This window comes from Prunus mume, linkage group LG4 (assembly GCF_029339155.1).
Source record: "Prunus mume cultivar Tortuosa linkage group LG4, ASM2933915v1, whole genome shotgun sequence".
Classification (NCBI taxonomy): Eukaryota; Viridiplantae; Streptophyta; class Magnoliopsida; order Rosales; family Rosaceae; genus Prunus; species Prunus mume.
The window spans coordinates 23,289,782-23,315,585 of record NC_142701.1 but is presented as its reverse complement, the minus strand read 5'-3'; the positions used below and the strand labels follow the sequence as shown (position 1 = coordinate 23,315,585).

The window sequence follows — 25,804 nt, the reverse complement described above, 5'->3', positions numbered from 1 at the left end:
TTTTATACTAGTTTTGTCTATTTTCAACTTAAAGCTTAGATCTTGGTCCTGTTTTATTTTTGCTTTTTCTTTTTGGGGACTGAGTTGGTCTTCACGTTACAAGACAATACATTTTCCTTTTTTGGCCTTTAGACATGCGCATTGTAGCTAGGGTATAAGGCACATTGCTGTTTCATTCTACACTATCAATAGCACCAGCGGAAAATAGTGTATGGAAGTTGAAGAAAAAATGTATGGAATTATATGCTATGAGGACAAAATGTTACAAAAAGAAAAACACCCAACAAAGGCACTCTGAAGCATTCGCTTCGGCACAAATCTATAAATTTTTATTTTATAATATGGAAAAGAAACAAAATTGGCTAACCTACATTCTCTTCTTGTTCACTTGCAATGGGGGCAGTAGGACAAGGGAATAAAGATGTTCTAGGACCATTGGGAGTATCATTAGTAAGACCATCAGATTTTTCTCGTTCTGCAACAACCATGAGCATCTCAAGGCGCTTGTCAAAAATTAATGCACTCTCATCTCTCTTGTCAAGCTCAGCAGCTTCAGCTTCAAGCCATTTTTCTCGTAAGTCATCCAGAAGATTGCGCTGGTCCGTATTAACCTCAGCTCCCGGTGCACTTGGAACGGTGGTGCGAAATGATGAATCCCCAGATGGTGGAGGCAGTGTCAACAGCATTGCTCGGAATTCACAAGTTTCAGCAAATGTCTCAAAATTATAAGCTATTGCATCTAGACAGAATTCCCTTATCTTCAGAACTCCATACCTACACACACGTCAATCATCAAAACATTGTAAAATTCCAGAGTTCCAAGGATATCATTAACTATAGCTATTGACCAGAATTTCAGAGAAAGAGAAATTGGGGGTAGGGTTTAAAGGAGCACTATACATGTCTGACAATATCAACCAATGGCACATTTCTGCAGGCGAGGCACTTTCCAGGTGTGGCAGTAGTACATCAGCTACAGCACGCTTAAGAGGAAATAATAGATATCTAGATGCGGCATCAAATATTTCCCCAGCCTGTTCAGTTAATGACAAGTATTAGACCCCCAAAAAAAAAAAAACACAGAATCTTCTTTTTCCAGAAATAGAAATAACATTACAAGCTATTTGATTTCTTTGTCGGAAATGCTAGAAGCTACTAATAAATATATAAGCTACCTGATCAGGTTCTATATCCTTCAATCTGTCAGTGTACCTGAACCAACCAAAGAGTTGAAAAAAGTTTAATAACACAAATAATCAGAAGACCTAAAACATAGTTGATCACACAAAACTGCAAGAAAAATGCAGACTAGGCACAAAATCTCTGGTTATTGTACTGACCAAATGAATACCATAAATGTTTACAAACAACCAAAATACCAAATTTAGGAAGTGAACACATATCTTCTTCATAACAGTCTATTTCATCTTTCCCATTCTAATTTTTTTTCTCTTTTTTATTAAAAAAATAGGAACACTTACATATACTCTATCATTTTCTCAAATGCTTCAGAGCTCAAATCATGTTCCTCAAGAATTGGAAGAGTATCAACTGGTAGATCATTTTTCCCTTCATGAAAGTCCTTCATACGGGATAATCTTGCTTTAAAATATTCCGACCTTGATGCTAAAACCACTTGATGGCATCGGAAATTCTTTTTATCAACTCTTACGCAAACATCCGCAAGATCATTTTCAAAATCACTGATTTGCATCATACCAACACAAGATGTTAAATTGTTCACCCCATTGTCTAGGTCGGGTTCCAGGGTGGAATTTGCAAGGGAAATCTGAAGGATATTGTGCAAGCCAGCAGGAAGCTGATCTTCTTCAGGAAGAGACAGGCCTTGTAAGATGAACCGCTTTTTAGAGCTGTCTATGTCTCTCAATGCTTTGTACTCGGCATATTTTTGGTGAATCAGTTCTTTCTCAAGAATCCTTTGTAAAGATTCACATTTACATACTTTGCAGATCCTCACAATATCCTCCATATCATCTACAGCAACCTCCAGTCTGTCAGAATAAAAGAAGTGGATGAGACTGTATAGGGCAGGATATGACAACTTTTCCCTCGCAAATCTTACTTCTTTGCGTTGTTTCCAATCAGTCACAAACTTTGTTCTGAAAAATGGTGACCGAGCACTTAGGATGACTCTGTGAGCTTCGATGGGTCTACCTTGAACAAAAAATACCACATCTGGAGTGAAGTAGTTGGAATTGGTTCCATCGTTGGATTGAAGACCTACTCAGGAATATCAAATGTTGAGTGTCACTTAACATACATATTGTTCTTGAAAGAAAACTATCCAGATGTTCTGAACGACAACAGCCCACAATAGGCACAAATTTTAGCTAAATCTACTACTAGCACAGGACTGACTTGAATTTTCTAGTGAAGACAGCTAAACATAAGTATGAAACTTGATAGCATTAATCAACACGTTTCAGAAAAGTTAGACCCAACGTCATCTTCATCCCTATATTTCCGAAAACAGACACAAACGGAATGTATTCTTGTGACTTCACTACCAAATCAGAACACATATAGGACGTCATCACTCAGTATCTCTTGTTCAACTAGTTCGACCATATCAAGCTATATGCCAACTATGTTTTACATAAGCCAATCCTCGCACTACATTGTTCAAGAAATGAACTAAAAAATATTCTTCTTCTTTATCCCTACACTAGAATTCTCATACCCATTAACATTCCAAAATCAACAACTCCCTCAGCTATAAAAACTATTATCTTGAAAACTAACACCAATCGGTTATTGCAAAATTTGAAACCGACCCATTTAGCCTCACACCCCAAAAACACCAACGCACAACCACCACTTCAAACCATGCAATTCCAAAACCCAGAACAACAGAAACAAGTAAATACCTGAAATTTGGAACTGGGTATTATCAGCCTGCTCCAAATAGGCACTATTAGCCCCACATCCCAAGAAGGTCTCTCTCATGGCGGCCTGCAAGGGGCTCAAAGGCGGCGGCCTGGCCTCGAACGCCTTCAAGAGCTTCCTCACCTTCAAATTAAGCGCGGCGTAGTGGCAGCGATCGCCGTCGAAGGTGTGCTCCGAGCATATCGCGCCATTCTCGAGCAGCATGCGAGCCGCCTCGAGGTGTCCGGCGAGGCACGCGTAGTAGAGAGCCACCGAGTCCCACTGGTCACGTGCGTTCACGTTGACTCCGGACTCTAACAGGTAGCTGAGGCGGTCAACGTCGCCGGCACGTGAGGCCTCGAATACGTCGCCGTTTGGAACCTTTTTGAGGGGCAAGGAGGCGGCGAAGTCGGACGCATCGAGGCCGATCCCGTCCAGCTCCGGATCGATGGTCCAAGGTTGCCGCTTTTGGGTCATCGGGTCGGGTTTCGTGTCTGCGTCTTGTGGGTTTAGCGGGTTGGGGTTTTGGGTGCATAGTGAGAATTGTGGCGATGAATGGGTTTCGAGAAAGTGAGCATTTTTCTCAGTGTAACGGTTTTGGATTGAATTGAAAGTGAAGGGAAGGAGGGAGATTTGGGTTGTGCTTAATTTATACTACAGTACAGCATAGTGGATATGGAAAATCAATAATATCCATGTTTTTTAATTGAAAAATAAATAAATAAAATTGTCCCTGCTGGTGAACTTTTAAATTATCCAAAATGTAATAAGTTAATAACCTTCAATCTCTATCACAAATTACCATTTCTGCATTTCCTTTAGAAGAAGGCATGGTTTCTCTTTGGAGGCACCAAGGGCCCAAAAAACGGATTTTCACTTTCTTTTTGCGAGTAGAACAGATTTCTAGAACAAATTGAATTTCATTGAGTGAAAGTTATAGACACAACATTTGAAGCAAAAATTACAGGGCACTAAAACGCAACAATGCCCGAATTTGCAGTGTATCTAACCACACGTATATGATAACAGTTAGAAATTTACATTGATCACCTACCACAACATCCTAATAGACAACAGACACTCCCTTTGCTTGGTTGTTTCTTTTACAGAAACACAGAGGAGAGAAGAGACACAACAAATTCAGTTTCTTCCCTAGTGGAGGAACAACAAGCTCCCCCACTAGATCGTCCGGCATTTTTGCAGTTTCATCAGCTTGCGATGCTGCAAATGTTATTTGTCATCCAACTTTAGGGAATTTAGCCGTCTAAATCTCTGATCGAGTTCCTTCATCACTGCTGGTTCTTGCTTTTTCCTTTGCTTTGATATATTGTTGGTTGTCATTGAACCTATCTTATCAAATGCCACCTGCAAGAGTGTTACACCATATTAGAAGCAAAATCATTTCAACACCACATTAATCCTTTTTTACATCAATTATAAATTTAAGATTCATCTATGCCGAATGACTTCTTTGCTAATTTTAGATACATGTTAGTCAAGTTTCCCTTTAATGCATAATTGATGGAGGACAAGGTTGAGACAAGAAAATAATAACTTTCTTTTTTTTCCCCAAAAAAAAAGCAACTGCAGAGAAATGTGTTACCGTCAATAGCTCTTCAGGATCAAACAGGTGATGAGTAGTTCTCTGCAGAATACTAATTACATCACCAACATGGTGGGTTATGAGCAACTGCTCTTCCTTCATCTGCAATTGCAAACCACAAGATCAAACAAACTTCTCTGATATTACTATATAATATTTCAGCTGAACTTAGATGATCGACAGTCAAGAGCAAGTAAATCTGCATGACCAATACAAACAATGCAAACGGCCAAAAATTTATAGTTGTACCTTAAAGATTGCCAAAGCCACATGAAGAATAACTTTAGCCCCCTCGTAGAAAAGGATATCCCATACCCTTAGAGTAGTCTTTCAATAAAAAAAAAACAGGCAAAGAAAAATAGGGAGAGCCCCATGAAAGTGTTAGTCACAGAAACAACCTCAACTTATTTCAGCATGTTTCTATTTTTGAGAGAGAGAGTATTGCTTTAACCTCTGAAGGCAAGCTTTTGGAAAAAGGCAGAGAAACCACTCAGTGGCAACAAGGGAGACATCAAACTCCATTGCTTCCAAATGCATTGCTATCCTGCATTTTTCTTCCAGTTTTAGAAGATACACAAGAGGAAAGTAAAACATCACTTCAGGCCAAGTATAAAGAAGGTACCTTGGGCACTTTTTAGCAAGGAAATCCTTGAAAACTCTTTGTTCAACATGGCATCCTGATAAATTATTTGTATAGCAGTCATTGACCAACACATTTTCCAACAGGACTGCTAGCATCCAAAATGCATCTTCCTCTGTTTTCATCACAAGCAGTAACAATGCTGCAACATAATTTAAGCCCTGCAACAAGAAGGTCCAACCATTCCAGATAAGTAAGTAAACATCAGCATAAAGACGAAGGAAACCAACTTTGGCTCTTCAAAACATTTATTTCAGAAGAATACATGAAATAAGATATTCTCTCTCAAGTAACAAAGTTAGGTGGAGATCAACAATCATGCATTTTGTGATCGATAAATTTTTCCAGTCAATCCTACTGAAATTTTTCACAGGACAGCAGCAAAACTCATACTTGAGTGGGTCATAGAATAAGAGTTGGTGAGATAAGCTATTTTGGTGGCTGAGGAAACAACAGAAATGCACTGTTGTAATTTGCAACAATAGTATTTGGGAAACCATTTGAATAGATTCAATTTTTGTTATTCACTCTGCTTACAAAATTCTCTTTAGAAAAGAGGTGCAGCTACTAAATAGATTAAATGTAAACAACATAAAATATTACTAATTAACAATTGGATGTGACAAGGAAAAGTAAACATGAAAAGGGTGCCATAAGGAGGAAGAAAACCGGAGGATTGAACTTAACCTGAATAAAATCATTTGTAAAACTCACAATTCTACTATGATAAAAATGCTTGAACAAGACATTTCTCTTGGATCAAACTATGATTACAAAAAGTAGAATTTTGAACATGCTGCAATTTCAAACAAGATTTATGTAAGGACCATGAAACAAACAACAGAAGTATTTTTAAAAATATCAGCTTGTAACATATAGAATGGTTTGCACTTTTATGCTCATGATAGTCAGATAACTTTAAGAATGGCTCATGTGTATTATGGAAGGTGCAAGGAGAGCTACCTGACAGTAGCCAACATCAGAATCACGGAAAGAATACCCAACAAGGACACGTCGAAGAGCAGCATGACCCTCTGGGGTGTCCAACCATGGGTGACCTGGGAAGGTACGGGGCAGGTCCTGCACATACAATCAAGGAGTGAATTGCAGAAGTGGAGGGAATTTAATGGCAATACAGATACAACTTATAAGCTATAGCACTTGGAAATGCTGAACATTAGAGCAAAAGTAATGGAAGATTTTCCCAATGGAATTCTATAAGCAGACAGCCAAATTATGCAAACTAGAAATTCCCAAATTATCATCATGAATCACAAGATCAGCCACAAATGATACCTAATCTTCAAGAATAGCTAATGTTTTCCTACATCCATCCTGCAAATTACTAAATCTCTCAAAAGGAAGTTGATACTAAGAACGATCATGCATATTCAAAGTCAAATTCCTTGATTGAAAAAGGCAAGATCCAACATTTGGTACAACCACCATTGCAATCTAAAAAGAGAGGCAAAGGAACTCACATGATCAATCTGCCTAGTGGCAGGGGTGACCTTGCCCTCAGTGGCCTTTATCAAATCGTTGTAATAGCTCTCAGGTACCGTGGACTTCTTCTTGGCCGCCCCAGATAACGAAAACCACACCTTGGGCCGAAGAACAGGTGGAATTCCCTTCCTAATCAGCCTCTTCAAAGTAATGGCATTGGCCAGAGCTGAAAATTTTAGCGAAGATTTAAGGGCAATTCCTTCAGATATGGAAGGCTGCAAGTACCAATTTGCACCTTTGTTAGCCTCCAATGACCACCACACCCGTCCTTGTTGCCTCACCTTCTCTCTCACCTCATTCAACACATTAACATCATCTACATTCCCTTCTACTGTGAACCCATAAAGGTCTTGGAACTTTACTGTAAGATTAGCCCTCCTGGTATGGATGCTAGGCCTCAAAATTGGTATTTGGGATTGGAATTCTAAGGGGAGGTCTCTTTGGCTTTGAGTTCCAAACATTTCTTGGGGTTATTGTGGTAGATCAAGAAAAGAAAGAGAAAGATAAGATATTTTGGTGAGAGGCCCTTGTCAAACAAGAAAAGCCCACCTGCTACAAAACCATGAAGTGGTCTTATATTGTAGCCTGAGAAAAAGCTTTGGGATTTTGAACAAGGACTGAAGGAGAGAGAGGCTGCAAAGTGTTTATTTTCTTCAGCTGTGTCCCTAAAGATTTGATGAAAGACGAGTCAAGCACAAAAACGTATCACCAAAATCTAGCATTTGTGATGGCCATGAAAGTCTCTTTTGTGCCATTAATATAATCTACCCTAAATAACAACCCCAAAAAGAAAGAAGGAAAAAATATCTTTCCCTCTCAGGTGGGCTTTTTTTGTCGGAAAAAAATATATTTTCAAACAAAAAAAAACCCAGAAAAAAGGAAAGTGGGAAATGAAAACGAAAACCCAGAAGAGATTTGTCCTGCAATGTCAATACAAAAGAGAAAATGAGGAAAGAAAGTGGGTACCTGAGATTGGGTTTGATTCAAATCAAGAGCACAAGAATGTTCTAATTTAGGAATAAAAATATTAGTGGATGGATGATTAAGAAGTGGCTTATCATTAAAGTCCGCAGTTTTTGGGGGTAATTTAAGCTTGGAGTTAAAAGGACACAACAGAAAGAAAAAAAAATGGATGGTCTTAAGTCGTGCTTCCTGTTCCTGGTATGGAAGAGAAAAAAGTGAAGTAGGAAGGGGTCCAATTTGTAAAAGAAATTAGTTTTGTGGGTCTTTTGCCTTCGAATTTCTTTCTATAAATATATTTTTGGAACGTTAATGGGGCGCCAGCTGACGCTGAGAAGAGACAGACATTCACACTGTGTACTGAGTTTTGTCTTTCTTTTTTCTGTTTTTCTTCTTCTTTTGTTATTTTGTTACCCTTTTTCTTTTTTGTTTTTAGGGAGTTTTAGTTAAAATGGAAATCAAAATAAAAGGAGAAACATAGAGAGGGAATTACAGCTGAGGGGAAATTGGTGATTTTTATTTTTGGTTGGAGATGAATTTGCTTTCTATGCCATTGACATGTGTAAGTTTTCTTCTTCTTTTTTCTTTGCCCATTTAATTTGTTACTTTCATTAAACTTTGTTTTTAATCCAAAGCACCTTCATTCATTTGAAATTGACACTTGTTCTATAATTACTTTGTGGTATAAACTAAGAAATAGGGATGAGGATTTCTCACACGCATACTACCACGGTGTCATGAGAGTTCGAACTTCAAACCATCAATCCGCGAGTTAAGACCTTTGTCCATTGCGCTAGATTCCCGTTGGCATCAATATATTAACTTTTGACAAAAAAGTTCCAAAAAAAAAAATTATACAATATTAAGATAAATAAGAGCTAAAACATTTCATAGTTGAGGAGTCGACAAGAAAAGCGCGTTTTTAGTTTGACATAGTTGGGAAGAAGGGGCATATCCGTAATTAATTGACAAAGCCAGGGTATTTCTACAGCAGCGTTCAACTGTTTATGGCCCGCAAAATAATTACCCAAAGTGCTAGTGAGCTGGGAAGTCGCGGGGCCTACCTTGTGGAGCTACTCCCTCTAAGCGCGCCAAAAATGGAGGGTGATATCACGTGCGAGCGTCTGACATCCGATCCTGATCGTCGAGCGTGTCCGAAGAGAGACAACGCCACGTAAGCTGACTGGCAATCTTACGTTGTGGTCGTGGTACGAAGGCTTCCCACGTGTTCTGATGATGCGGCTGCACGGGATATGAAATACGACGGAAGCACTAGATGTTTGCTCTTCATAGCGCAACTAGTTTCAGCATATTCGTAGCAGGACATGTGTATGTGTTTTGGGACCTTTGGGTGATGGGCCGGCCTCCATTGTTATGAATACAAGAAGTTGGGCCGGTTTTTTTGTGGGTCCTACAAGGGAAAAAACCGATGGTCGTCTCTTGTATTTGTTTTTTTTTCTTTTAAAATTTTTGAAATAATAAAGCACATTAGCATTCTTAGACAAAGGCATAAGGACCAACTAGAAGAAACCATGGAGGAATTACCAAACATAATACCTCCACTCTAAAGATGTTTTCAATAAGGCTTCATGGCACCTGCATTAATCCTCCTACATTAGTTATTGTAATTAGGTTTCAACTGTCTACTCAAAGCCTTCAATAATGGAGCGCATACGTCGGTTAAATTAGTTGACCAAGATAGTGTATCCGTCCCTTTTCAAGCTGATATAATACAAAATCTAACAACAAGATTAGCATCTAAAACAATTCCAAAATAATTTCCACTGAAAAAGAGCAATCAATGATATGGGAGGGGGTGGTCCCTTTGTGTTCAACCAATCAATGATATGTATTACACGTGGTATCACCTACTTCCTTCCTTTACAACAAAGACAAGACCGTATGCACAACATGAGAACCTGTATGGCCTAAGCAAAGTCACCGTCTCAAATGCCAAACTAGTGCAATTTTACAACTAACTCTTACGTTGCATATACAGATTTCAATAATGATGTAGGGCATACAAACCAAGCCATGATTATTGCTGCCGCATTTGAACACCGGTGCCCCAATGTATTTATTTGCTCAACAAATCTACTGGTTTTGCTTTTCTTGTGAACGAAGATTGCATACAAGTTTCTACTTTTAGATGATTCATGTAAACTATATCATCCTCGCCAGAGCCAGTCCATTAGATATGGAAGTCCTGTGCAAAGAAAGCTGATGAGACCCTATATGTTTAAGTAAATTAACAATTTTTCAAAATTTAAAATTTAAAAATCATAAATTAAATCAAAATATGTGGTATCAATTACGTTAGAAACCACAAATAGAATCAAGATCATCCTTCGTCTATTTTCACATACTCACATCCATTCAATTTTCTTTTACATACAAAAAAACTACACATACCCACAAAAATAATATAATGTTGGGCTTTTAAAAACATTTGGAGGCCCCTAAATTTTAGGGGCCCTGTGCGGTCGCACAGCTTGCATATGCCATGGGCCGACTCTGATCCTCGCATCGTATCGTTGTAGTCTCGTGTAAAGAAAATTGTAGAAAATTTTCTCTTATCTGTCTAAAATAATTCTAATATCTATTCTTGATGATAAGTAAATATGTCAATTATTCTTCTGTGTACTTTTTGACATTTTTGGTTTGCTGTCTTTTGGACAAAGATTGCAAGCAATCAACCTCCTGTCATTCATTGTTACAGATACAGTTCTAAAATTGTTCTAATTTATTTATTTATTTTACATATGACATGATTTGGACTTTGCTATCCATCCACCACTTTTTCTGTAAAGGAGATTGTGAAATTTTCAAAGCAAGATGCTAAATTGTCCAACTCTGCATAACCCTTTATTTTTTATTCAAATAATCTTAGGCCAAGTAGCACTGATCCAATCCTCTTGACCAGGTATTATTATAGTAATTTTAATTAGGAACATCAGTTCGTGACCAAGTGTATGACAGCCCCACAACAAAATATCAAGCTGATCCATTTTTAAAGCCTACGTGAGGCCACGACCCTGCCATAATATATATATATATATATATATTCATTAAGAGATTTTTCAAATAATTTTATTTAAGGAACATTCATTGTAGGCTCCACTTTGAATTGTATTTTACTAATCTAAACAGTCTATTTTGTAGATACTCATTTAAAGATTATCTACAAAAAATTACTTGAATCCGATATTATTTGACCACTCAATTGAGTTATTGAAATTTTAGTACTTTCTTGAAGCACCGTGTTCATTGATTTTATAAGACACAATTAGATGTCGAAACGGTTTTCAATTTGTCTAATTTTTTATAAGAATGATCTATGAATAAAGACCTAAAAAATAGATGGTTTGGATCATTGGGAAAAAAATTTGTAGAGTACCCTAATTGGCGTCCCTTAGATAAAATTATTTGAGAGATCCCTCAATAGAAGGGGATATATACAGTATTTCTATTGAGGGATTCCTCGAATAATTTTATTTGAGAAACATCATTTAGGATCCATTATAATTATTTTTTTCAACAATCCGAATAATCTATTTTTTAAGTCTATATTCATAGATCATCCTTGCAAAAAATTAGACAAATAAAAATTATTATGACGTCCAATATCCTATAAAATCAATGAACATAGTGCTTTAAGAAAATACTAAAATTTCAATAATTCAATTGAATGGTCAAATTATATTAGATTCAAGTGATTTTTTTTTTTTTGTAAAGATGGTCTTGAAATGAATATCTACCACATAAACGGCTTGGATTAGTGAAATACAATACGAAGTGAGCCCTATAAGAATGTCCCTCAAATAAGTTTATTTGAAAGATCCCTTATATATATATATATATATATATATATATATATATATATATCAGTAGTGTTTTATGAACCTTATAGGGGGAAATTTTGATAATTATTGAAGTTTCCCTTTTTATCAACTTTTAGATTTTTAACCTCTTGAGAAGTTTGAGTGTTGTTCGGAGGGTTTTCGAGTGACAATATTTCTAAATCGTGAATAAAAAAATGAGAAAAATATTCTTTTTCCAAATTTCCCTATAGCTATGCATTAGTTAGCAGAACTTTGTTGGGGTTGTGTCCAAACCAATTCAAACAAATTGAAGTTGTTGAACCGCTCATGATTTCACTTGTAAGCTAGCTTATGCTTTTCACTAGGTACGAATAGAACCCTTCGTACTTCCAAAATTTGGTCTCACGAGTCACGACGCTCACTGTAAGAGGGTCAGTAATTCATGGCATAAAAGTTGAACTAGTGGTTGACTATGGCTACTAGATCTCTTGACCATTGCAAATAAACACTGAATATTTTATTATTATTATTATTATTATTATCACTGTCATCATCTTCTTCAACCACCAATCTGTCTTCTCTGCTCCACTTGGGAACAAGCCCATGCACACTGCTCTTGAGCATGGGTTACGGAAGAAGCCCATGCAACTGTAGGCACAGGGGTTGTGGGACATGAATCAGGCCATTTGTAATGAGGATAAATTTTAATCCGTATCTTTGACCACATAACTTCTCACTCACGTGATAAGAGAGATAAAGCACATAATTATAAGCAATATATTATACATCTTTTTTTTTTTTTTGGTAAAGAAAAAAAAAACAAAAACTTCCTTTCTCAGAGTCCAAATAAGGTTTAACTTAGGAGTTCATATGGAACTTAACCGGAGTTTAGAGTGGGTGAGGTATCGAGCTAATGTTTGAGGTTGTAGGAATGGAATTGGCATTTATAACCACCAATTTGAGCATGTGCCTTTTATTATTTGTGCTTGGTAGTATGTCGTATTTTAGGGTATTCGTGTTATGTTATGCTAGATAATCTTAAACTACAATTTGATCCGTTAACTTATTATATTCAAATATATAAACTCAAATACATTCGTAAATTCAAAGCACTATATTGTGTTTACCCATGAAAGTGAAAATTTTCTTTATTGAATTCCTAGCTCTCTCATGTCATCTCTTTCTTTGAAGTTTAATTTAGAAAGCCTCGTGCATACATATCTCCTTGTAGAGCAAATCACGTGCATATCAATTTTTAGTAATGTCAAAGATGAAAAAAGTGGGAGTTAGTTTAACCAATCTTAATCAAGTACAAACTTCCAAGGCATTCTTGTCGTTGACGATTCAAAGTCTCCTAATTCCACTCACTCACTTCCCCATAAACCACAATCAAATAAGCGACTCCATTGAAACCATCTGACAGCATTAAAATATTGCACAGATGGAACCTTAATTACGCACACTAAAAGAAATCTATAGTAATAAACAGCCCAGTCAAAAGTGACATTGATTTACAGATTAATGATTTTAAGTTCGAACTCTTATCGGTAGTGTGTGTGATAAACTTTCATCCTCTTATACTAAAAGAAGAAGAAGAATACATATCAATAATTATACTTTAGACTATCGCTAGTACTTAAAAAAACTTATAGTATAATATAATGATTAATTACTGTCCTAAACCACAGAAATAGTTGAGTCTAATTAAATCGCAACGTTTTGTTCACAGCTAAATTATACATAGAATACATAATCAAGGAAGAAATGAAGGGGGAGAAATCAAATTATATAAACAACGTCGAGCCTTGGGCGCAATGCAAGCCGTGTAATATTGAAAGAGCTTTTCCTTCCGACACGGTTTATCAAAACAATTACCAAGTTTTATTTTAGTATGATTATTTATTATTTTCTTATATCCAATTCAAAAAAAAGATGTCTCAAAATTAACAGGTGTCCATTTATCAACCTACAAGAAGAAGCATTGATGCACCTGAAACGCCTCAAAATTTTCAAGTCAAAATAGCTTTTCACTCCCCCGAGGCCTGCCCAAATTTGCAATGATATTACCTTCCATCGGAATAAGAGAAAATAATTTAGAATTTAATTAAAAGTTAAGAATTTAATGTGAGAAATTAACAATCTTCTTATTTAGCAACTTAAGCGCATAATTTATTAAATGGAACGCGGAAAAAATGGTGAAAATTGGGGCATCAATAAGTTTAATTTCCACCAAAATAGACGTCATTTTACAATTTCAATATTACCATTTACAAAATTCGACATACATAAATCTAAACACTGAAATCTTCAATTGCTAGAAATTGTAATGATGGAAATCTAAATTTCATCATTTTAGGATTCTATGTAATTTTCAATTCCTTCTTCCAAACAGAAAATAAGGTTTCATTTTCAGGGTTTAGAAGTAATATGAAAAACCATAAACCAAAACACCAAGTGATTTGACATGCATGATGCATATAACATGTTATTATTTAGAAGATAAATATATAATTGTTTTCTCTTTTTTCGAACTGTGAATATAATCTATTAATTATACGATTCTTAAATGAATATCTAGTTCTGACGCATAATTCGAATATACATCTACATATTTGACAAGATCACGTTATCTATTAATATAACATGTTCTTTTTTCTAACAGACGATAAAATATTTACAAAATACTTTTACGACGTACCAATACATCAACAATAAAATTACGTTATACACGTATGCTGCCGGAAGTGCTTTTTTATAATTAATTTGGCCATTGATTTGCCCCTCTACCAACCATTGGTTTAAGAAAAATATGGAGTAAATTAGGTTGAAAAGGACGAAATAATTACTTGTTTTAAACGGTTGTTGTTGGCCTTCAAATAATAATTATGTCACGTAATTACCCAAGGCTCAATAATTTTATGAAAAGCAACAAAACCATTTTAATATGATTATAATATTGCTCAACAAGAATATGCTTCACCAACAAAACCAGCTAATTATCTAAGAAACTTAATTAAACAAAAATGAAGGAAATTCCACGATTCATGATCATAATATAGTAATCAGATCTCCGAGGGATATTAGCTAAATGGGAAGAACTATAAAATAAAATTAAAATAATATAAGGATATTAATTCATAATTGAAGACACTTTGAGAGAGAAAGACCTGGGAAATTAAACCAGCCAAATCTTATTTCATTTCTGTCAATTACAACCATTGGTGCACTTGTAACACAGAGAAAAAGAAAAAGAAAAGGTGCATGCATATATAAATATAACAAGAAAATAATAAATAAAACAAGATGAAAGAGGAGGAAGAAGAAGAAGAAGAAGAAGAACAAATGCCTGGCTTTCCCATGTACGCCGCTAAATCTTTTGCCCGGTGAATTCTCCACCGGAAACACCTCACACCAAAAAGCTAGACATACATAAATGTCACCCCAAAAGAAACTAAGTAAGTAATTTCTTCTTGCAATTGAGAGCGCTCACTTCTCAGAGACCACCACAATTTCTTCTTCTTGATCTTCATAACTTCTGGTCCTCAATTGCTGCTCAGAGAAAACCCAAAAACATGGAGGAAACAGAGAGTGAAAGACAGATATAAAAAGGCCAAATGGGAAAGAGAGGGCATGGAGAAGTTGTTCCCAAGAAGATGACGAGCCTTTCCCGTTGATGTTGTTTTCAAAGGAGCTCGTGGGTTTTAACTTTTCATTTTTTTTTCTCGAAGGTGGGCCAGGACCAGGTGGTTGGATTGGAAGGCCCTTTTTGTTTCACACGTTGGGGCTCTTCTTTTTGTCTTCCAGCTGCTGCTGCTTCTGCTGCTGCAACAGTTGAAGATTTAAGGCCTTTTAAATGATCTTCGTTTGCTTTTGTTCTTCCTCACTGGTTTCCATCTTGTCAACGAAACCAGCTTGATTTAGGGAACAATGTAAATACAACATTTTCAAGCAATAAATAAAAGCTTTGAGGGAACAGGTACGTACCCTATGTGCTATATTATATATGTATAATTTGTTGGATGTTAGAAGTTTGGAGCAATTGTTTATTGGACAAAGGGTGACTGACATCTGTCCACCGTTTTCATTGTCTTGGTCTAATCTCCCTTCCCTTTCAATATCCATATATTTTGGTCAAAATTTGGTAACAATTAACCTATCCATTGTTGGTATATACGCACCATCATGCTTGATGAATAATGAAAGATGATTAAGGTTTCGTATCGTGAGCGTTCCAACTTGAGATTATTAATCTGTAAATCAATGTTTTTTCTTCACTTAATTAATACTCGTTGACAATAACACATCTTGAATTGTAGACAAACCCCTTTAATTATGTTTGTCTATCAACCCCTTTAAAGTGGGAAAAGACTACAGGGTCAAATTGGCACCCACCCCTTTAAAAATTGGAGATGAATAAGAGAGTTGGTGACTGCAATTCAAACTCGAACTAAAGAAAAAGATGGGGGAGGAGGCATCCGTATTAGTGTCATCACATGGCACACAGTGGCTCTAACTGCACCGTTGAAAAACAAAAATAGAAAATGAACTGTTAGTGCTTTGTCCTTGAGTTCTACCAAGCTAGCCCATGAATCTTGCGTCTTTGGCACAATCTCATGGTGTTGCTCTCAAGTGTTACATGTTACATGGTTGCACACCAAACTCTGACTCATCATAATTTTTACCAAAAATATGGGATAAGGGTTCATAAGTTTTAATCTTAATTAACATGCATCACAATCCATCGATAAGAAGAAAAAAAACGCACGGATTTATAAAATATACTTCATATATATAGTATATTATAAAAGGGGTTACATACATCGCGTCGACTAAGGATATTTTTGGTTATAACCCACAAACCCTCACTCATGTTTTCCTCTCTACACTTCATCATACATGCGCTTGGCCTCGTTTAAGTAGGTACATTGTTTTTATTCTTGGTTCATTAAGCTAGCCTTATTTGGCCCATCACATCGGTTTCCTTTCTATTGCTAGCATTAGTTACTGCCACCCTCGCCACTTCCACCTCCACCGTATCCGCCGCCACCACCGTATCCTCCGCCACCTCCACCGTATCCACCACCTCCACCGTATCCACCTCCACCGCCTTGTCCGCCACCTTTACCACCACCTCCTTGTCCGCCACCACCACCTCCTTTACCACCCCCTTGTCCGCCACTACCACCACCTCCTTGTCCGCCACCTCCGCCTTTACCACCTCCACCGCCTTGTCCTCCACCTTTACCACCGCCTCCTTGTCCTCCACCACCACCTCCTTGTCCTCCACCTCCGCCTTTACCACCTCCACCGCCTTGTCCTCCACCTTTACCACCGCCTCCTTGTCCTCCACCACCACCTCCTTTACCACCGCCTCCTTGTCCGCCACCTCCGCCTTTACCACCTCCACTGCCTTGTCCTCCACCTTTACCACCGCCTCCTTGTCCTCCACCACCACCTCCTTTACCACCCCCGTGTCCGCCACTACCACCACCTCCTTGTCCACCACCACCACCGCCTTGTCCGCCACCTTTACCACCGCCTCCTTGTCCTCCACCACCGCCTCCTTTACCACCCCCTTGTCCGCCACCTCCGCCTTTACCACCTCCACCGCCTTGTCCTCCACCTTTACCACCACCACCACCTTGTCCACCGCCTTTACCACCGCCTTGTCCACCTCCTTGTCCGCCGCCACCACCTTTACCACCTCCTTGTCCGCTGCCGCCGCCTTGACCAGCTCCTTGTCCGCCGCCGCTGCCTTGACCACCTCCTTGTCCGCTGCCGCCGCCACCTTGACCACCACCTCCTTGTCCTCCACCACCAATGCCATGATGACCACCAATGCCATGATGATCACCAATGCCATGGTGATTGTCAAAGCTGTAAACCTCATGATTTACCGCTTCTGATTCTTTTGCTACGCTGTCTGCACAAATGAACTTTCCAAAAGTATAAGAATATGATCATCTTGTTTTATATAGGGAAAACAAAATTACTTTGTAAAGCTTATTGAGTACATGTGGATTAGGGATACAAATGATTCGAATTAGTGGACTATCTCACATGTAATGAGAAAACCTTCAGAAGATGTTTCATTTATCAAAAGAAAATATCGGGAAAAAGATACGCATATGTATGGCATGCCCATTTAAACTTACCTGTTTCTGGCATGGCTTCTTCACGAGCGTAGGCAGCGGAGCTACCACACCGACCGCGCCGACCAAGGCCGTCGTACTGAACGCAATCATCTACCCTCTTCTCTGCCCCATCCACTGCCACACATCACAGGTAGGTACTCAAATTTTTCAACTCATCTGTGAGCTCAGCTAGCTAGTATTAATTCAAACGTGTGAAGGTGAAGCCGAAAATTGTAGTTGTAATTTGAAAATAAATAAAACAAATAAATTGATTTATGCATGTGGACTTCATACCATGCAATAAAAATCAATTTCAGGATTTGTTAAACTTGAATTTAGTGATTTTCTCATGTTCACACTTCAATTTTGTAAGAAATCACAAGAAATAATGAAACCAAAAAAGGGAAACCTTTGCTCTCATGATCTTGGGGTACTATCTCAGCTGCCACCGAGGAAAAGATGAGAACAAGTGCAAGCACGAAACCATAGCCTTTCATTTTCATCTTCTTCTTCCCCAACATACTGCTCTCTCTCTCTCTCTCTCTCTCACAAAGCCACACAACACAAGCAGAAGCTACACAGATAGATATAGAAATATTTATCTGAGACCTAACTCCAATGCAATGCTAGCCTCTGCCTGCTTGGCCTTATTTATAATGCAGGAGGCTGATGAGAACAAGACGCAGGTGTGAGGTCTCAAGTACTTACTTGGCTACTGAACAAGAAGGCACATAGGCTACAGTGCATGTGCAGTGCACTGTCTCAGTTATCGCTTCAGTTTGCCTTTACCGAAACAGAGTAAACAGAGACGTGTGTTTAGGTTGAGCTCAGCAAAGAGGGTTTGGTGCTGCCATGTGGCCTCTGAACCAATTTATTTATAGAATATTTTCGAGAGAGCACAGCGGCTTTGTAAACGGTATTTGTTTCAAGTGCCTACCTCAGCATGAATTTTCCTTGGATTTCATGCTTCAGAGGAAAAATTGTCATATTACATGAATGTTCATGAGTCACGAACTAGCCGAGCCATGCATGTTTTATTTCTCTCGGGACTCGTTTGTTAGGGATGACTAGACTGAATTAGACTAAATTAGCAAAATGCCTATATTTTATGTGTAATCAAGGTATAATATGGATTATTGTCTAATTTAGAGGACTATTCATAAGAGGTTTATGACTAAAACTTATCCCTCATAATCCCACCAATTTTTAATGGACCGACACTTGTTAATATATGTTACCCAACTCCGTTCTTTGAAAAGCTTCTTTTTGGGACCAGGTTTTTTTTTATTTGGGGATCAATCTCATCAAGAGGATTTGATCTTAGCATTAGCATTGGATCCATTAAAACACAAGTTTATTTATTTCAAGGGAATTAGGGTGAATAAGTTTTAATCATCAACTTTTTATAGATAGTCTCCATTCTTCCTCTAAGTTAGGCAATATATTCATATTATACATTCAAAGTAGATATTTTTCTAATCTAGTCTACTCATCCTTACCCAACAAGCCCTCGATGTTAAAAGTTAATTTTCTGACTGCTGCATGCATGCATGCCCAAATACAAGTAAAATATGAAATTATACTATTTGTTGTAAAGAGACAGTGAGCAAGATGATTAGTAAATATATACGGTAATTACTGGTTTTAAGTTAGCTTCAAAATGCGTGTCTATGGATAAATGGTAATTTTTGAAATATCACCAAAGGAGTCGGCATGAATCTTCCAGGGTATTCCATCGTTATTTAGAAAATTGAACTTATCCTTATTTAAATGAAAGTTGATGACGCCATATATATGTGTGTGTTGTCTTTCTAGGCACTGTCGAATTCGTTTTTGACGTCAAGGGGTGGTCAACCACATCATCACTGCAAAATGAAAGCCGTGAAATTCATCATGGTTTACTGCAATTAATGCTAAAAAATCTCAGAAGAAAGACTTGAAGGTGGGAATGCTATAAGCTTTGTTGATGAAACAGTGTTCATGGTGGGAGGTATTTCTAAACGACAAAATAAGGGTACGACATTAGCCATTAAGGTAGTAGTGGGTAGTTTACGAGTGAGGACGCAAATTTTAGTTAGCTGTATTGAATACTACGTTTGACTTTTCATGACTTTCCTTTATGCATGAAAACGTACTAGCTCAAGCAAAGACCCGTGTCCAGGTTGAGCTCAGCATGCATGTGACTTTGGACACCTACACACTCACATATCCAGGTATAAAAAGTATAGCCGGTCGGCTATACTACTTTTTTTTATAAAAAAATTAAAAAATATTGCAATAAAGCTGCGCTGCTATACTATTTTTTTTTAATAAAATTACTCGAGTATACCCGTGCAACTATATTATTTATAAAAAATAAAAAATAATAAAAAGAAAAAAAAAGACCCGCCTAGCGATTAGGAGCCCACGTGTCAAAAAAAGACCATAGTATAGAAGCACGGCTATACTATTTTGGGTAATTAGTTCACTACTACAAAGTTGTCCATATTTTAGAGTTTGACATATAATTTTTTTTTCCTGTCTTAGTCGCATCCATAACGTTTTATTCCGTATCAATTTTATACATTCATTAGTCAATTCGTCAAGACCTTTGTTAAAAGCTAATGTGGCCAGTTATCCCCCCTCTCAGTTGCCATGTAGACTCACTCATATGATGTCATGTGGTGCACATATGATGCCATGTAGACTTACTCATGCGATTAGATGCCTACATGTCAAAAAAAGTATAGCCGCACGGCTATACTATTTTTATAATATAAAAAAGACCGTAGTATGGCCACACAACTATACCTTTTATTAAAAAAAAGTATCCTCCTAGTTACATTAGTTTATACTTTATAGATACTATGCCAATTGGTTTTATTTTTTATTTTTATTTTATTTTTAGAATTAAGAAAGAATAACATGGGTAGTTATATTCCATAAAAGTAGGACCTGTTATATGATTTTGTTTTTAATTTTAATTTTTTTAATATAAAAAATGTGAATTTACCATATTATCCTTATTTAATTAATATTTTCAATTCTTAATGTTTGAATTAACCAAAGGTTTTTTTGTTGATATTTTGAATGTTTCATCATTCTCTACCTTTTGCTTTATATATATATATATATATAGATTAATTTGCTAGTTTTAACATATCGAAAGCAAGCATATATTGAAGAGAGAGAAATTTCATAGTAAATCAATTTGAGAGTTCAATTTTTGTCATCTTCTTTTCTTGTGGGAATGTTTGCCTGTAATCTAACTCGTTCTCTCGATTGTCATTAAATTCTGCTACTAAACACATTATTTATCATAGAGAATTACATGTTAAGTTGAAGTGTTCTTGATAAATGCTTCACTTTTCAAACAACACTTTACATGTTTTAATTGTTTTCAAAACCAAAATCAAACTTGAGTGGAATCCTAATTCGTTTCTTTTCATATTCTTTCTTTATTCTTCTTTCTTTTGTCGTTTTTAGTTGCTTGTTTGTTATTTTATTTTTATTTCTTTTATTGTTTCGTTCCTTGACAGACAAGCTTGTGCGTGGTTAATTAATTGGAATTTAATCCAATCTTTGTGGAACAAACTTGTACTTGCATATCTATATCTATACTAAACATTAATCCTGTGCGCTTGCAAGATAAATTTGTTGAATTTAATATATTAATATAGGTTGATTTTAGACATAACATATAACAATTTAAGTAATTTTGGGATAAATGGCCAGTGTTTTAACCAAACTTTATTCAGAGTGAAGAAGAAGGAGAAGAAGAAAGAAATGAAAGAATAGAGACGATTATAATAGGCTCAAGTACTGATCTCAGTAAAATGATTAGGATAGCAATTATAGTATCTTGCTCTCTTACATAACCTTAAACAAAATTAATCTTGTGACACATGGCATCATCCCAATGTAGATCATACTCTACCATCGCATCACGGTCATGTTCGAAGAAACCAAGCATGAGATTCGGATTAAGGCCTGGGGGTAGTGGATATACATGAGACATTATTTTTTTCTTTCGGTGTTTTACTTTTGATAAAACGTTGGAGAAGAGTGCGCATGGTTCTAAAAGGCAACATTAAAAACGAGTACAAAGCAGTGAAGATACTACTCATATATATATATATATATATACATAAACTAGCTGCGATGACTTATGGTCAGTCCTTGGAGCTAGCTTGCTGGGGTCAAGTCAGGTGATATTTGACCCTTTTATCATGCACTCATGCTCGTGCATGGGAAAAACATATTACATATACGTGCATGATCCCATGCATACATGGAGAGCTTATTCATCTACTCTTCTCTACCATACTTTGAGAACGAACGATTTCTATGTACATAGTTCTCTCATATAGTGGGTTTAGCTCGGGGCCTTTCAGTTTCCTCCGCCACCACCACCGCCACCGCCTCGGCCATAGCCGCCGCCTCCACCACCTCTTCCACGGCCACCTCCTCCATAGCCGCCACCACGGCCCCCTCCTCCATGGCCACCTCCTCCTCCGTAGCCGCCACCACGGCCTCCTCCGTAGCCGCCGCCGCCATATCCATATCCGTCAGGCTGCTTCGTCTGAAGGCTGTCGCCTACTTCTTGAGGCTGATCATCAGCTTCAGGTTGCCGACAACACTGTGGGCCGCATCTATAGTAGCCATAACGAGTGCAACACCCGCAATATGGTTTTGCGTCATCTACAGGGTTCGTTTCCTGTGCCTCATCCACTGCACCAGCCACCAGCCATATATATGTGACGTTAGTGAGAATATATATATTCGAACAATATTAGTACAAAACCAAATCAAATCAAATTCTTGTACATCTTTTGACTTCTTTACTGGGTTGGTCCATTGTGTGATAAAAGGATCATGAATTCTAAGATTAACTGTCACATGCATGCACACATACATATATATATATATATATATATTTGGTATACCTTTCTTCTCATCTTTGGATGTCTCAGCTGCAACAGTGGAAGAGATGAGAACAACAGAGCCAAGCACAAGAAGGCCCAGCAAAATGAAAGCTTTGAAAGTCATGACTTCTCGAAATCTTATGCTACTCAAAAATCTCACAAGAAAGATTGCTAATTTAAGGCAGAAGATGCGAGTGAATGTTAGGCTTTGCCGATCACCACTGTTTATAGTGCTGGGAGATCCCACTAGACGACACCAGCAATTACGGTGGCATGCATCGTTTACGAGTAAAGACACAGATTTTAGTCAGCAAAGTTTGACTTCCCCTTGATATATAAATAATATTATGCAATATCTTCCAATTCTTATCATGACTTCCCCTAGACTTGATATATCGAAGCACTCTTGTTATTCAAGCAAAGACACGTGTCTAGGTTGAGCTCAGCTCAGCATGCATGTGAATTTGGACACTTACATACACACCATAACACACACTCACACGGATACTCAGACAGATAGACACGCATGTACAGATGATACTCAAGATCGGGAAGCCTCAGAGTACCTGCTAGCAATTTGGGCAGCCATGCCATTAAGACTGTATCCAGTTAGGGCCCATGTAGCTGGTTGTTGGGCATCAAGTTGACTATCATCAATTTATTCAGTCTTATCTAAATTGTTAAAATAGTACTTGGTCAAAATCCAATCTAATTTCTTCTTTTCCTATTTTGTCCTTTGAGTTTAGACAGTGTACTTTGTTTGTGGGAGATTGATAGATGATGAGATTGAGACTCATTCATTCTCTCTCTCTCTCTCTCTCTCTCTATATATATATATATATATATATATATATGATGGATTCCTCAAATAAATTTTTGTAAATATTCATTCAAAGATCATTTCTACAAAAAATACTTGAATCTGATATCATTTGATCACTCAATTAAATTATTGAAATTTAGTACTTTTTTGATGAACCGTGTTCATAGATTTCGTAGAACACAATTAGATGTCTAAACGGTTTCCGATTTGTCTAATTTTTTGCACGGATAATCTATGAATGAAGACCTAAAAAATAGATGATTTGGATCGTTGAAAAACAATTTGTAAGGTATCATAAATTACGTATCTCAAATAAAATTATTTAAGGAATTCCTTTATATATATATATATATATGAGATCGGGGGGCTCAGCATGCATGTGAATTTGGACACCTACACACACACACTCACACATGTATCTTCAATGTGAGCTGGAGATGGTAATACAAGAAGATCTAGTATAGATTTTGTTGTTTTCGTAGGTCCTACTCCAGTTTCATGGCAATGCAAGAAGCAGAACTATGTTTCTCGAAGTTCAACAGAAGCTGAGTATCGAGCATTAGCTCATACTTCAGTTGATATAGCTTGGATCAGGCAAGTGTTGTTGGATTTAAAGGTGTTTCTGGGGTCAAAGTATTAGTGAAGATAACACATAAAACAGCTACAATGACTTATGGTCAGTCCTTGGAGCTAGCTAGCTGGGGTCAAAATATTCAGGTGATATTTGACCCTTTTACCGTGCACTCATTCTCGTGCATGGAAAAACATATTACATATACGTACATGATCCCATGCATACATGGAGAGCTTATTCATCCATTCTTCTCTACCATACTTTAAGAACGAACGATTTCTATATGTACATAGTTCTCTCATATAGTGGGTTTAGCTCCGGGCCTGTCAGTTTCCTCCGCCACCTCCACCACCACCATATCCACCGCGCCGCCGCTCCTGGCCCCCGCCTCCATGGCCTCCTCCTCCATAGCCGCCGCTTCCACGGCCTCCTCCTCCATAGCCCCCACCACGGCCTCCTTTGTAGCCACCCCCTCCATATCCATATCCGTCAGGCTGGTTCGTTTCAAGGCTGTCGCCTACTTCTTGAGGCTGATCCTCAGGTTCAGGTCGCTGACAACATCATATGCCGCATCTATATATGCCAAAACGAATGCAACACCCGCAATATTGTCTTGCGTCCTCTACAGGGTTCGCTTCCTGCGCCTCATCCACTGCACCACCAACATATATGCATGTGACCTTAGTAAGTACATATATACTATTAATATTCGAACAATACGAATACAAACCTAGCTATATTATTGTGAGCTAGAGAAAATCAAATCAAATTCTTGTACATCCATCTTTTTACTTCTTTTTTTGGTTGGTCGATGATGTGTGATATTGGATCATAAAATCAATGCTACATAAAGTTGAAATTATATATATATATATAAATACTAGACTTTATCGTATTTTATACCACATTGAAAAGGTAGTACACAATGTTGTATAAAAATATAATAAATCTAGCATTATCCCATATATATATATATATATGTGCGCGCACGCCGCGCTCACATGGAGTCGCTAGAATAATGAATAAATTAATTAACCTTTCTTCTCATCTTTGGATGTCTCATCTGCGACAGTGGAAGAGATGAGAACAACAGAGCCAAACAGAAGGCCCAGCAAAATGAAAGCTTTGAAAGCCATGACTTGTCGAAGATGGGAATGAATGTTAGGCTTTGCCGATCACCACTGTTTTATACCACATTGTTTACGACACCAGGCAATGTTGGAGAGTACCGTACGTTTGACTTAACTAAGATATATTGATATAATATTGTGCAATATCTTCCAGTCTCAGAACACTTTTAATTCAAGCAAAGACACGTGTCTCGGTTCAGCTCAGCATGCATGTGAGTTTGGACACTTGCATACACACGTAACACATGAAACGAGCCCTATTGTTTTCTTCGACTGATTATTTTTATTTTGAGTCCTTAATTGGCATATGTACACAAGTTTTTTTTTCCCACTAATAAATTTTTCTTACCCAAGCACTATTGGTTGACTTTGGGGTTGATTTCATGTTTAAATAATGCTTGAGTTTTTTTATAAATACATGTCTATTGAGTTTATTTATAAATTTGTATAAATCACATATGCCATTAAGACTGTGTAGCCAGATGGGTGCAGTGTAGCTGGTTGTTGGGCATCAGGTTGACCATCAATTTATTCATTTTTATCTACATGATTAATAGTCTCTACTTGGTCAAAATAAAATAAAATCCAATCCAATTTCTGTTTTTCTTTCTGTTCAGATATAGATAGATGATGAGATTGAGATTCATATACGTCAGAGATTGAGGGCCACGGGAGAACAAGTTGTGCTTCTTTGCTTTGAATGACCAAAGCAAGAACAAAATTGCCGAATATATCTCAACCCCAGAGTTGAATATGCCCAAAACACTCTTCTTCTGTCGGTTGTCAACTTGTGCGTCTGTTAGATTTTGATTTAACATTGTCCGTT

The 25,804-nt window shown here is 37.3% G+C and overlaps 3 protein-coding genes across 3 annotated transcripts; all 3 read right to left on the bottom strand.

Moving 5' to 3' along the window:
• Positions 1-218: 218 nt before the first annotated feature.
• Positions 219-3,526, bottom strand: LOC103329189 (ankyrin repeat family protein). Its single transcript, XM_008231619.3, has 5 exons — positions 2,889-3,526; positions 1,482-2,241; positions 1,176-1,212; positions 901-1,034; positions 219-774 (listed from the first exon to the last, which is right to left on the bottom strand). Exons 1-5 carry the CDS (start codon positions 3,361-3,363, stop codon positions 363-365), a joined length of 1,818 nt encoding a protein of 605 aa, XP_008229841.2. The 5' UTR covers positions 3,364-3,526; the 3' UTR covers positions 219-362.
• A 260-nt stretch (positions 3,527-3,786) lies between these two features.
• LOC103329188 (Ypt/Rab-GAP domain of gyp1p superfamily protein) lies at positions 3,787-7,739 on the bottom strand. Its single transcript, XM_089050185.1, is given in 9 exon segments — positions 3,787-4,251; positions 4,490-4,591; positions 4,739-4,816; positions 4,941-4,966; positions 4,969-5,033; positions 5,112-5,290; positions 6,093-6,209; positions 6,611-7,297; positions 7,599-7,739. Coding segments are annotated over 8 exon segments (1,185 nt in total). The 5' UTR covers positions 7,094-7,297; positions 7,599-7,739; the 3' UTR covers positions 3,787-4,116.
• A 13,886-nt stretch (positions 7,740-21,625) lies between these two features.
• On the bottom strand, positions 21,626-22,632 carry LOC148918222 (uncharacterized). The gene is made up of 2 exons (XM_089050661.1): positions 22,473-22,632; positions 21,626-22,257 (listed from the first exon to the last, which is right to left on the bottom strand). Exons 1-2 carry the CDS (start codon positions 22,573-22,575, stop codon positions 21,917-21,919), a joined length of 444 nt encoding a protein of 147 aa, XP_088906787.1. The 5' UTR covers positions 22,576-22,632; the 3' UTR covers positions 21,626-21,916.
• Between the last annotated feature and the right edge of the window lie 3,172 nt (positions 22,633-25,804).

What these genes read in the sequence shown, in the direction of transcription:
- LOC103329189 (XM_008231619.3), bottom strand. Translation starts at nt 3,363, where the DNA reads ATGACCCAAAAGCGGCAACCTTGGACCATCGATCCGGAGCTGGACGGG. An exon ending in AGGATATAGAACCTGATCAG is followed by an intron (nt 1,035 to 1,175) that starts GTAGCTTATATA and finishes TTAACTGAACAG; the next exon opens with GCTGGGGAAATATTTGATGC. An exon ending in TGGTTGATATTGTCAGACAT is followed by an intron (nt 775 to 900) that starts GTATAGTGCTCC and finishes ACGTGTGTGTAG; the next exon opens with GTATGGAGTTCTGAAGATAA.
- LOC148918222 (XM_089050661.1), bottom strand. Translation starts at nt 22,575, where the DNA reads ATGACTTTCAAAGCTTTCATTTTGCTGGGCCTTCTTGTGCTTGGCTCT. An exon ending in ATCCAAAGATGAGAAGAAAG is followed by an intron (nt 22,258 to 22,472) that starts GTATACCAAATA and finishes TGGCTGGTGCAG; the next exon opens with TGGATGAGGCACAGGAAACG.